General features: G+C 39.5%; 1 protein-coding gene across 3 annotated transcripts in view; it reads left to right on the top strand.

The window, feature by feature from the left end:
• Positions 1-13770, top strand: part of furinb (furin (paired basic amino acid cleaving enzyme) b) — a 114182-nt gene that overhangs the window by 65428 nt on the left and 34984 nt on the right. For all 3 annotated transcript variants that reach the window (XM_079808729.1, XM_079808731.1, XM_079808730.1), the window contains 2 exons: positions 2731-2859; positions 7193-7269. In XM_079808729.1, the coding sequence (XP_079664855.1) occupies positions 2731-2859; positions 7193-7269 (206 nt within the window). The remainder of the gene's footprint in view (positions 1-2730; positions 2860-7192; positions 7270-13770) is intronic.

The raw sequence follows: 13770 nt of genomic DNA, 5'->3' as shown, positions 1-13770 counted from the left end.
AACAGTTATATCTAATAATGTATAAGACAGGACTGTTCAGCAGATCGTAAAGTAATGAAGACGGAGAATTTGAGCGCTGTGTGCTCAGGCTCCGTCATTCTCAGTGCCGTCAAAATAAAATATTTGCAACCACGAAAATGGTTCAGGGCCGCGTTGCCCAAAAGCAATGTAACAATAGCCACCAATGGTCTCTACGATCCACTTAGGCATACCGTGCTTTTGGGAAACGCAGCCCTGGTCTGTTATTTTAGTGTTCCGGTAGCGTAATGTGGGCAGCCACGCCATCGTTTTCAAAATTGTCCGTTTTGGTCCATTTACACTGAAACGCAACCATGGCGTTTTCAAACTAAAATGGGGTCTACAGCGTTTTCATGCGGAGTAGTGTAGACGACAGGCATAAACATAAAGCGCACTAGTGTAAACGGGGCCTGATTTACTAGAAGGTTTCAAAACAAAATCACATAGCAACCATACCTTAAAATCCCTGGTAATAACCCCAAATGTGGCACACATCAAGTGAAAACCTATATCTATATGAAAATATATATATTTCACTTTTTTTCCCCATAATTCCACAATTGTTTGATTAACATAAATGAAACAGACAGTCTATATTAAGACCTACTGTACCGCATGGATCTAAAATAGTGCCACACATCGGATGTTTTTTCCCAACAGTTAACCAAACGTCCTTTTAAGACGTAACAGATATTTTGAAATGCTGTAATTCTGTGGATATCGGGATTGCGCGATGTGCAAGCGTGATTAAGATCGTTTTTGATGGACAAGGGAAAGGTACTCCTCTCAGAAAGCGTACAAATACAGATACTTTTAGATGTTTCATTATTATTTAGAGCATTGGGATTGCTAGACGAATGAACAAAATTTTGTGAAAATCTCAAAACTGATATTTTTCACTTGTTTTGCCTGTAGCTCGAAATGATCCTGTGCGCATTCTGACTCGTTTTGCCAGCACGGGTCACAAATTTTAATAAGTAACACTACTATTTCACATTATTACTGTTTTCATCGTATCATTCATCAGTTTTGGTAAGCATGAGAGACTTTTTCAAAACCTTACCAACCTCATACTTTTGAAAGGTAGATATATACAACAATAGGACATGAAATATTTGTCAGATAAACATACATTTGATGAATATTTGAATTTTATGGAGTACAGAATAACCCTATATTATTCTATTAGTAATTGTTTTTTTTGTTTTTGTTTTTGTTTTTTTGAATAAAAAGATACAATTCAATAGTTTTGCAGCCTGTGTTTATATCCTGTCAAATCACAGTGGGTAACACAAGTCCTGCCCAAAATGATTTCCTGCTGAATATTTAGCTTGACTCTAAAATACATCACAGATGTGAAATGAGCTGCAAATCAAATGTCAAATCAAATGGTGGCATAAATAAGCCATGAATAAATAAATATTTGTTATTCAGGTTAGGCCTGTGACCTGCGCACACACATACACAGGCAGTCACCAAAAGTGAATTGAGCTAATGTATTGACAGTCACGTTCACTGACAGAAAAGAGACAACATCACATTAACCTTCGCAGAATCTTTTAAATCATTTTAGTGAGTGATGACAGATTCGGAATGAGTATATCACTGAGTATATAAAAACCTTAAACAAAATAATTACTGCGTGTGGGTGTATACATGAATGCCCGCACACATCTGTCTTCAGATGTTTGCGTAACTGCTTTTTAAGCTCCGTTCTGTATTCAGAGCACAAGCCGGAGTCTGAAACATATTAATACGTGAACCGAACGACCAAAGAGCATCCTAGGCCACGGATGACAACACAAAAGCGAGAGCTGCCGTTCTCCATTAGCATACTAATCTGTTAAAGTTTCGGCTCCTTCACAACCTCTTTTAAGCCGCATCTGTACGCGTTACTGTCAAACATTACCGGAAACGCTGGCGCTTTGTGCTTTTATAATAGAAAATAGAGATTGTATCGTTGTTGACAAGGGAATGAATGCTTTTTAAGCTATTTACTCTGAAGAAGCAACACAGAACGATGAGCAATTTTAATCTGTCTGCTTATTTTTATGTTTTTTGTTGGGGAGAGAAGGTTGCAAAGGGGGCAGTTATCTGAAGACGTGCCAATTGAAGTTCTTCATTGTGTTTCTGCAGCCAATTTCCACATTTTATGTTTTATATTCGTCTTTCCGCGTTGAAGGAAGAATTCAGCTGTGGCGTTTTAACAGATGGCATTGAACATAAAGCAAAGTGTGAGGGAATGAAATAGAGCGAGAGAAGGAGAACTTCACTGGGGAAAAAGCTGTCGGGTTAAAAGGAATGAGTTTCTGCACCTTGTCGGGATCGTCCTGCTGACAGGCTGCCATCTGGGAGGGAAAAGTGTGCGACTGTGTGAGCAGTCATCTTTCATTTACATTAGCTCCTGCGGCTGGGCCTTTCTCAATGGCAAGGGTAAAATATCAGTGTGTGTGCGCAAGTCCTGCAGGTAGGCATTCCCCTACTGGGAGGTCTCGGTCAAATTGTGTGAGGCTCAGTTAACCCCCCCCCTTCTCCCAGAATGGCTCGGAGGGCTCATGCTCCTCTGTGCTGCACAGAGGAGCTTTACCGAGTCCAACATTTGCCTTTGCTGAGGGGAAATGGAAGAACTGAGAAAAAATGTCTTGTTTTGCCCACCTCCAGTGAACTTGCATGTAAAATCTTTCTATTGGTTAACCGTCTTTTCCCTTGCAGGATAATCCCAGTCATGGAGACCTGAATGTTAAGGAGGCCTGGGCTCAAGGCTTCACAGGAAGAGGAGTGGTCGTGACCATTCTAGATGACGGCATTGAGAAAGATCACCCCGATCTAGCGAGAAACTATGTGAGCCATCTTTTTCTCACAAACAGTAAAGAAAACGGGTTGAATAGCAGGCATTGATATCTTTATACTTATTTCAAAAGTTTGGGGTCAGTATTTTTTTTAAAGGAATTAACACTTTTATTCTGCAAGGACACATTAAATTGATCAAAAGTGACAGTCCATTTCTTTTTAATGTTATAAAAGATTCCTATTTCAAATAAATGTTGTTCATCAAAGAATCCTGAAAAAATGTACTCACCCTCATTTCGTTTAGTTTAACTTCCAGACACAAATGAAGATTTTAAATCTGAAATCCATTTAGTCCATTCCTCTAAAACGTAAAAGATCCAAAAAAAGGTCACAAAGCATCATAAAAATAACTAATCGAGTGGTCTAATCTATATACCCTATTCATTAACAACATGTATTCTTATTTCTGTGCCATAGTTATTATATTGATTAATAATAGATAGTTAGCTAATCTGTGTGCTTTGTATATGTGCATTTCTGAAATGCATAACATGTACAAATCTATTTAAATTGTAATGTAGATGCATTTTCTGTGAAGCTGCTTTGAAACAATATGTATCGTGAAAAGCGCTATACAAATAAATTTGAATTGAATTGAATTAATCTAAATCCAAGTCTTCTGAAGAGACACGATGGCTTTATATGATGAACTGATTAACAACAACATGCATACTGTAGTAAACACAGATGTTCAAATGCTTGCGTGACCCGCGAAAACAACATGTGAGTGAGTAAATGGAGAATTTTTTGGGATGAGCCAAACATTTACAGTTTGGGAATAGTCATTTTGACTGTGAATGATTGCATTGATCATCCGAAGCGCATGCGGCGCCGGAACGGCACTCCTCAAAGTGAAAGCGCAAACATCATTTAAATCACCAGATCACATTTAGTTTTAGTAGTATAATTATTGTTTATTCTTATATGTATAGTGCATTAATAGCGGGAGAGGCTGGACATAGAGAGCACCGGGAGAGTTTGTGTGCGCGCAGCTTAAGAGATACAATGCCTGCATTGAAAGCGTGAGGATTGCGTGAGGGAAAAAGTTCACGGAGTAAAAAAAAGTTTACGGAGTTTCAGTGACATTACTATATTAAACGACTATACTGTATATAAGGTTGAATATAAATGTATAATAATTTAATGCGTTTTTTAAAAAAGTTGCCCGCCAGCGTTTTTGATCATGTTCACAAAATTGTGATGGCCTCCAGAATATTTTGTTGTATGAATATCTGAGCATGCAATAAAACAAAAGAAAGAGCAGACCCTCTGCTTTTAAACAAAAAAAAGCTAAATGCATTCTTTTTTATTCAACACTTGAATATGGGTAAGTTTCATTAAAAAAGCAACATTTTGAGCAAAAAACTGAGAAAATTACATTTTTGTCAAAGACTAGATCCAGATCGGATTCAGAACGATGTTCAAACACAGATCGAGTTCATCCACACCCCTAATGCTTGTCCTATACCTCGTCCTGGGTTGATATTTCATACAGTAACATTGGGCAGTTTTGATTTATTTGCTGTTTAATGTTGATTTTCAGATGCATCTGCTTACATATGAGATTGTTCGTTTCTGCGTCTTCTTCGTCTGTGTTTTGATCAGGAGATTCTGAACTCATTCAGAAGATACGTAATAGCGCCCCCTAGCGTATATAACAGTTGAAAAACTGAAAGTTCAGTGTTTGGCGGAGAAGCGTTTTCTCACAAATAGCGAAAAATTCTGTGTTAATAATAGTTAATAATAATAATAATAAAAAAAATGTAAACCCTTAATTTTGTCTTAAAATATTGCAATACATATCGCTTGCAATACACCCCCTATAAGATAATCTGTAAAACCATTAAGATAATCGAGACTTTACCTAGGATTGTTGGAAGGGGAGAAATTGCCTCAATTATCTTGTAGTGTTGTACATTATCCAGCATTAAGTGATTGTGCATTCGTGTTAAAGTAAAAGCAGGCTAATTACGCTGCTGCCTTCATGTAAATCAAACTCTTATTGCTCTTAACTAAATAATTTAAGATTATGCAGTGTTTTTGTACATTTGATTACTTTTATTCAATTAAAGCTCGAATTTATAAAGAGAATCCTCTCTTACATACTTTTTTTTACAGTCTATGGGAAGGACACAAATACTCTTGTATCAGACTACTCATTTTGTTTTAGGAGTTGCAGTGTTTCTATTTGTTTTTGTCATCAGTCACATATTGGACAATGTTTAATTACACCTTATGGGTTGTAATTATGTTCAATTTGGCATTAAGTCTGATTGACTCTTTAATAAGCCAGAGTATCCTAATATGTATAGCGTTTTGCGTAAGACCTGCTTTTAAAGGCCTATTAAAATGTTAATTGTAGCAATTAATATTTGTTGTGCTTATTTATTTGATTCTTAATTAAACAACAATCTATATAATTACTGTAAATAACGAGGTATTACTTATCTGGATAAAAAACAGAGAGCTCAATTATTACTTACACTATATTGCCATACGTATTGGGACACCCCTCCAAATCATTGAATTTGTGTGTTCCAATCACTTCCATGGCCACAGGTGTATAAAATCAAGCACCTAGGCATGCAGACACTTCTACAAACATTTGTGAAAGAATGGGTCGCTCTCAGGAGCTCAGTGAATTCAAGCGTGGGAGCGTGATAGGTTTCTACCTGTGCAATAAGTCGGGAATTTTTCCTCACTACTAAATATTCCACGCTCAACTATTAGTGGTATTATAACAAAGTGGAAGCAATTGGGAACAACAGCAACTCAGCCACAAAGTGGTAGGCCACGTAAAATCACAGAGCAGGGTCATGCGCATGCTGAGGCGCAAAAGTTGCCAATTTTCTGCAGAGTCAATAGCTAGAGGCCTCCAAATTTTGTGTGGCCTTCAGATTAGCTCAAGAACAGTGCGTAGAGAGCTTCATGGAATGGGTTTCCATGGCCGAGCAGCTGCATCCAAGCCTTACATCACCAAGTGCAATGCAAAGTGTTGGATGCTGTGGTGTAAAGCACAGTTTGTTCTCTGGAGTGAAGAATCAAGTGTAAAGTTTGGTGGGGGGGGGGGGGGTTATGGGGTGGGGTTGTTTTTCAGGGGTTGGGCTTGGACCCTTAGCTCCAGTGAAAGGAACTCTTAATGCTTCAGCATACCAAGACATTTTGGACAATTTCATGCTCCCAACTTTATGGGAACAGCTTGGGGATGGCCCCTTCCTGTTCCAACATGACTGCACACCAGTGCACAAAGCAAGGTCCATAAAGACATGGATGAGTGAGTTTGGTGTGGAGGAACTTGACTGGCCTGCACAGAGTCCTGACCTCAACCCGATAGAACAACTTTGGAATTAATTAGAGCAGAGACTGCGAGCAAGGCCTTCTCGTCCAACATCAGTGCCTGACCTCACAAATGTGCTTCTAGAAGAATGGTCAAATATTCCCATAAACACACTCCTAAACCTTGTGGAAAGCCTTCCCAGAAGAGTTGAAGCTACAAAGGGTGGGCCAACTCCATATTAAAATCTGGATTAAGAATGGGATGTCATTAAAGTTCATTTGCATGTTAAGGTAGGCGTCCCAAAACTTTTGGCAATATAGTGTATATAAAGCTTTAATGATCGGGATATTGGCCGATCATGATTACACATCTTGTATGAGCAACCCATAAGAAACACATCTGATCTGCTTGTGGTGGACGTGGAGGTTAGACAAGGCTATATTAACACTGATGAGTCATTCAGATGGCCTACTTACTAGTCAGATTTGATATGTAATTTTGAACATTTCTGGTTCACTGAATTCTTAATGCTCTGATTCACAAAAACATAATTTCCTGTTAAGTACTTTACACAGTAGAAATGTAGTTTCAGTAATACGCTCAGGATTATGAAAACTTTGCATAGAAATTAGACTCTTCACAAAGACTTCATGAGGTATTTGGCGATGTTACCATACATTCCTGTTCAGCCTTATTGTGCATTCTATCCCATAATACTCTCTGCTCAAATCGTTCTTGCCTCAGGTGTCTCGGGGGTTTGCGGCATTTCACCTTAGCCTCTCTACCAATCTCTACCAATTGAATTCAAATGAGCAGGCAGTTAGCTCCTTAAGAAACATATTGGTGCGGTGGACATGACCCTGAATTAGTCTAATTATACCAACATACAGTTTTGCATATCCCTAGTGTGAATATTGATGCCTAAGAATGCAGTCTAGGTAGATTTGCATGTAAGCAATGCAAGAAAAAGTTCAGTGTATTCTCAGTGACAACCGAAGGTTGAGTGTTGCCATTTGATCCTTTCGATTTATGCCTTTTTATTTTAAGGATCCCGACGCCAGTTATGATGTCAATGACAGAGATCCAGACCCTCAGCCCAGGTACACACAGCTGAATGACAACAGGTAAGAATCTCTCTCTTTCTCTCCTGTCTCTTTCTTTGCCGTTCCAATCAGTGCATCCACAGCAGGGTTGCCAGATATGTCGGGCTGCAATAGACATGCCATATTGGAGAGGCTCTTAGGTTGTTAATGTTTTAGAGGTTCTTTCAGGTAACAGAGCCAGAATCTGTCCATGTGTAAACCTGCATACTGCTAACTCTGTTTGAAACCCTAGCGAGCCACCTACATAGATTGCATTTTTGGTGCGTTTGATCAAGGTAGACTGCTCGCTAGGTGTTGAATCTGCTTCTCTCCTCTTTGGTGCACTGATTTAAGCTGTGTACCACGGGTAACTGAGGCGCTTAGTGTTTTGTTAGGGATATAAAGTGGTTTGGAACCGCGTCGTTCGGTGGGTTTAATGCAGTCAGCGAAGCACCTGCCGTTCAGAGACGTGCACCAACGGCAGTTAAATACTCATGAAAAATGCATTTTAGAGGAAATCTCATAACTGCACAGTGTGCCGTCAGTTTCTCCATAGGGAGCACTTCCTCCGACTTTTGCTTTTTTGTCTGTCTGTCTGTCTTTTTTTTTCATCTCTGTCCATCATTTAGTGCTAATCAGTTTCCTGTTGCAGCACTGTTGAAATTAACCGACCAGTGACCTCTCTTTCGTCTTTCACTCTCCATGGCACTTTTCATTTTTTCCATCATTATGTTTTAAGAGCATTTTGAGCCCAATTTAGAGATGCACAATCTATCTGTCTTCTGTCTTGTCTTCCTCTTGCTCTTTATATCAGATTTAATTTAGCGCACTGAAGATGTTGGGATGTTAATTCTTTCTTATTGATAGACTCATGCCCATTAAGCGTCGCTTTATCAGCTGTAATGGAGGGAAGATGCATTCTGCCTCTTTAACCCCCAGACCTTTTCCTCATCCCTCCACCCTGAAGCCCATCTCCCAACAGCCCATCGCTCTGCTGTCTGGGGGATTTGCTTCAAATCTCTTGCACTCTGGGCTTCCTGCCAGAACTCTTTCTTCCTGTTACTTTCACTTGTTTTTTTTCCTATTATGTTCAGAATCTCGCAGCAGAAGGATGGAGAGGAAAGGCTCCAAATTCGGTATCTCCTCAGAACAGTGCAGCTTACAAAGTTGCAGAAGCAAATCTTCTTTAACGAATCTGTTAACACTGCCATAGTTGTGTCGGAGCGCCTCACTCAGCTTCTAACGCACTGAAGTTACTGTCTCCACCCCTGCTAATACCCTCGGCAGCTACTTAAAGTGTGACAGGCGCTCTGTGGTAACAGCTTTAACAAGCATCCATAACCCTTTCGGCGTCCAGGTGCACACACATATCATGATCAATCAGTGGATAGAAATGGGGGAATCCATCCCCACACCTCGGCAACCCGGTGCACAGGAAGTGCAGCACATCTCGAGCACCTTGACTGTCAAGATCATTATCCTGAACTGAATCTGTTCGAGTCCATGAAATGAGAAGCAAAATGCATGACTGTGTCAATGGCCAGAAACGTTGAGGCGGTCTCATAGAAGGCAGATTACATCAGAGCGATTTATTCCTCGGGCACATTATGGATTCTCATCAAAATTATATTTTGTAAAGAGCAACCAAGAAACAGACTTCTTTTATGAAAGGTGGCTTGTTTTTTTTTCTTTGAATCCCCTGTAAGATCTTATCTCGAGATGAATTGGAGCCTCAGCTATTGAGTGCAGTGTACAGCAGTCATCAAACGTTTTCACTGTGATTAAATCTTCAGGTTAGCATACATGCATCTTTTGAAGACAAAAACACATTTTTCTATATAGCCTATGTAGTGACGCAGGCTTCGGTTTCCAAACTGAAGAGTAATTGTTGGCTTCATGGCTTTTATGCACGGATGGTTACCAGTGCTTTTAGAAGCAGAGGCTTTTCACTGTTTTGTCAGGAAGATTGAGGGGTAGTACAGACCGTTTTAGACCGCTTATTTTATTTATTTTTTTCAGAAAAAAAGCTTTCAGTCTGTCACTGTATTTTTCTCTGCAGTCTCAATTTATTAATAAACTGAACACATTTTTGGTCCTTATCGAGCTTGGTTGAAAATTGGACATATTTATAGCTCAAGATTCTCATGAAGATTTTGTTGTCCTTGATGACGGTCCTAAAATTCCTCAAAATAAATAAGAATTATGGCGTGTCAGATTAAGAGTAATTCATTAGTCCCCGACCAGGCTTAACCACTTTACTTAACCAGCCAGACTTGCTTTGTTAACCAGCTCACCACCAACGTTTTTTTTTTAAATATCGATTTCTTCTAATACTCTAGCGGAGACACATATCTCAAGAGAAAAATCTGAAAAAGCAGAAGATGCGTCTCCATCTGCTCTCCATTTTTATCTAGGAGAAACAATTGAGATCTCATATTAAATACATCCCCTGTTCTTTCCTACGGGACATCGGCAGGTGCTCAAAATGAAATGCTGATCCAAAGACAGCTGCCGTTCTGTCATTCGTTCTCAGAGCGTGGCACCAAGAGACTATTTGAATGCGTATCTACTGAGAGAAGGTTGGAAGCAAACACAGAGACTTAGGGAGACAGTTTCCTGTATTGAAGGGCATTGTAAGATGTTTTTTCTTTTATACGCCCTTCATAATCTCTTTGTTCCTATGTATAAATGTCTGATATCCACAAAATGCAGCTTACATTTCTTTAAACCAACTCCACACATGCATTGCAAGTGAGCTGAAAGCTCTGCCTCATTTTAGCAGCATCATGCTAATGTTAGATATTCATCCAGCTACTGAAGAGGCTGGAGGAGGATGGCGTACGTCTTTTAGTAGCCACTATTGCATACACCTGCTTTAATCAGAACCCATCCATAAGCCTTTTCACCAGCACTCCACTTTTCCAGGATTTAAGGCTTTTACACTAATGTTCAGTGGGTCTTGTTCATTTGGATTGAACTCTCTAACAATGATGATTGGACTGTAAAGTGCTTATTCAAATTCAAATTCAAATAGAAGAGGCAGAAATGGTTTGGCATAGACTTTAATGGTCTCTCTCTACATTTCTCTTTGTGCTGTAGTTCTGATAAGTTTGGAGACACTTGCTGTTGTGGGGTTAGTAAAAAAATACGGGCGCACTTGTTCTTATACTTTTTTTTGCCGCTTGAACCAGTGATTGCAAATAAATGCATGTACAGTGCACCTGGAAAGTATTCACAGCGCTTCACTTTCTCCACATTTTGTTATGTTACAGCCTTGTTTCAAAATGGATTAAATTATTTATTTTCCTCAAAATTCTACAATCAACGTGAAAGAAGTTTGTTTGAAATCTTTGCAAATGTATTTAGATAAAAAAAACTAAAATAATCACATGTACATAAGTACTCACAGCCTTTGCCATGACACTCAAAATTGAGCTCAGGTGCATCCTGTTTCTACTGATCATCCTTGGGATGTTTCTACAACTTGATTGGAGTCCACCTGTGGTACATTCAGTTGACGGCCATCACCTGGCCAATACCATCCCTACAGTGAAGCATGGTGGTGGCAGCATCATGCTGTGGGGATGTTTTTCAGCGGCAGGAACTGGGAGACTAGTCAGGATCGATTGTACAGAGACATGCTTGCATTGGTTTTTTTCAGCGTGAATGCCTCGAAAAACACATCTAAAACAGGAAAGAGCTCATATAAATGTAACACAATTCCTGGCTTCATGTCAATATTCATGGATCAATGGATATTTGCTAAGTTGTAAGGAACACTAAATCGAGTCCAACCTTTAGTTTAAACTGATAAATGTTTGTTTTACTCACGTTTTCGCAGTTCCCCCTATCAACTCCAGTCATGCAGCAGCTCTTTTGCTACTTAGTCTGGCTGAGGGGGCGTGTTCCGACGGGAAAGTGACGTCAATGAATATCCTCTATTTTGTTTCTCATTTAATTATGCATGCTCATTGTAGAATACTTTGATGAGAATCCATAATCTTTCTTTAACCTTAATCTTTAATAACATAATGACACTAATATAATCTCTAAGTGAATATCCCTTTTTTATACTATACATTATAATATTGTGATTCAGTAGCATTTAAAATAATTGATTTTATTTATTATTATTTTTTATATAAAAGTGTAGAATTGTACAATTGGAAACCATCTAGTAATGCCTTAGCAGCCATCCAGAACACCTTAGGATTGTGGCACATACTTTTCTGGCTTGACATTTATATGCATATCTTAACTGTTTATTTGTTGTCTTAATTGTGGTGTTTAAGTTACTGATCTTTTGCAATTGGCCGAAAGTCCGCTTGGAGACTCTTTTTGTACATCAATATCCAGGTCTCGTTGGCTTTATTGAATCAATAAATGAGACCTTAAAAGTCCTCCTCTTCCTTTCTCTTTCTTTAATTCTAATAACCCCTGTGATGGATGGATAGTGTGAGGTGGCTGTCAGCCAGAGGTCTAAATAACACTGTTAGGCACGAATTCTCTGCCTCTCCACTCAACCCTTTGCCTCACGTGACCCAGACCTGTCAGCTTGCCTTTCCAGCGCTGTCGGGCCTCTGGAATCTCATCAGAGATGCTGAAAATCTGCCCTAGCATCCGTGCCAGCCTGGCAATTGAAGCTAGAGACTAACCATGACAGGGACTTCAGACTTCTGAGTTCTGGAATGTCTTCTGTAGTTGCGTCAAAGACTTGGCGAGGGTTTCGCCACCACTTCCGTCACCCCCTCATTTCTCTTGCCATTATTTGAGATATTGTCTCTCTTACTCCACCTCTTTCTCCATATCCCTTTCTCATTCAGGACATGTGGGTTTCTGAAACCCTGCCTGAGGGCTGAGTTTAGCTGGCTGGAAAATGCACTAATCCTTTTTAGAGTGCTTCCTAATCCAGGCCTATTGAAGAGAGGAATAGAGATGCTCTACTCTACGACACATGGATGGATTCCATCAGTCTACCAAACAGCATACTGTACACAGATTCATCATGAGTTTTCAAGGGCACCCTGTGCCTCTGAGCGGGGGAATTGTAAATGCTTGAATTAGCAGTTAGCATTATGAATTGAAGGAAATTGAAAGGAACATAAAACAAGCTGATAGAGGGCTAAAACACAAGGAGACGGAAAGAATTAGAGCATGTCTCCGGTCCTAGTTTCAGTGTGGTGGGATTGTTGCTGGCAGGGAAGGAAAAGGAAAAAACTACTTCCATTCAAGTTAATTTACACTCTCTTCTCTGCCTCTCCCTGGTGGGCCTTAGACAGATCGCTGTGGTCTCCGCAGGGAAGGTTGAGAAAGATTGTTGGTAATTTTGCAACTAAATAGAAGTAAGACGAGGAGGGGTGTAGAAAAAAAAGTGATCCAGTCAACCATGTTGTATCCACAAACACTTCACTTCTGTCAAGACCATTATCGTCAAAAATGATTGATTGATTTATAAAGAAAGAAAGTCATGCATGTTTGGAAGCACATAACACCGCGATAAAAGGTATCTTTTCCATGTTAATTCGAGTTTTTGTCCTAACCAGCCATGACAGCGACACGTGATGATTCTATTTTAGAAACGGTTTCTATTTCTGCGACGTCGCGGCTGGAACAACAACAGAAAACATGGCAAGGATAATCTCAGGTAATCTTTGTGCTTTATTTCATGTTAAAAGCATGTAATATGACTTTGAATATCATTTAGTGTTTCCAGCTTTGTAACATAGTCGTACTAAAAGCAACAATAATCACCTCAGATCTTGAAATTAAACAAATGGAAACAAGAACGTTCAAACTGTGATCAAACAAGTATATTCTATGACAAAGATTGTTTTAGTAACTCAGTATGTATTCCGAGTGCCGTCAAGATTAATCTCTGGTCCGCCCACATGCAGTTCTGATTGGCTGTGCTTTTTGATTGATTTTGTCGCATCTCGTAGTCGCGTCGCGTCTGGTGTGGACAGACAAATTGCTTGACTCTGGAATCTTATCGCATCGCGTCTAGTTAGGACACGATGTAAGTTACTGGATTTTCTGAAAACATCGTTTTTTCATGCAGTGGTCAATTTTGAGATTTTGGGCCAGTTTGCTCCCTTAACATGTAAGCTTTCATGTCAAAATAAAAAAAAGTCAACATTACACACTAAGGTGGTTATTTCATTATATTTTGTCAACGTGCGCCTTTAGATTTCTACCCGAAATCATCAACAGTTATTCTAACGCGAGCTCCCGTTCCGTCTCCATTCACAGAAACATGTCAATGCCAAATATGGGCATTTCCTTTGTAGAACTAACCAGCCGCGAAAGTTTGCAGCCGAGAACCACATCTGATTGGTCAATGTGAATTTCTCACTACGTGTTACGCGCTGCCTTTTCCTTGTGTATTCTCCGCCTGAGAGAAAATGCAGACAACGCTGAAATCAGCTCATAAACGTTCACTGAAAAGACCAAGTAGCAAGAGATAGTACAAGAGTAGCAAGAGTGTTTGTTAAGGTAGTTCTCTTCAGCTTTAGGCTATTGCTATTAATAATTTATTCATTTATC

Source organism: Gobio gobio (genome assembly GCF_949357685.1).
Source record: "Gobio gobio genome assembly, chromosome: 25".
NCBI lineage: Eukaryota > Metazoa > Chordata > Actinopteri > Cypriniformes > Gobionidae > Gobio > Gobio gobio.
This window is presented reverse-complemented; position numbering and strand designations above follow the sequence as displayed.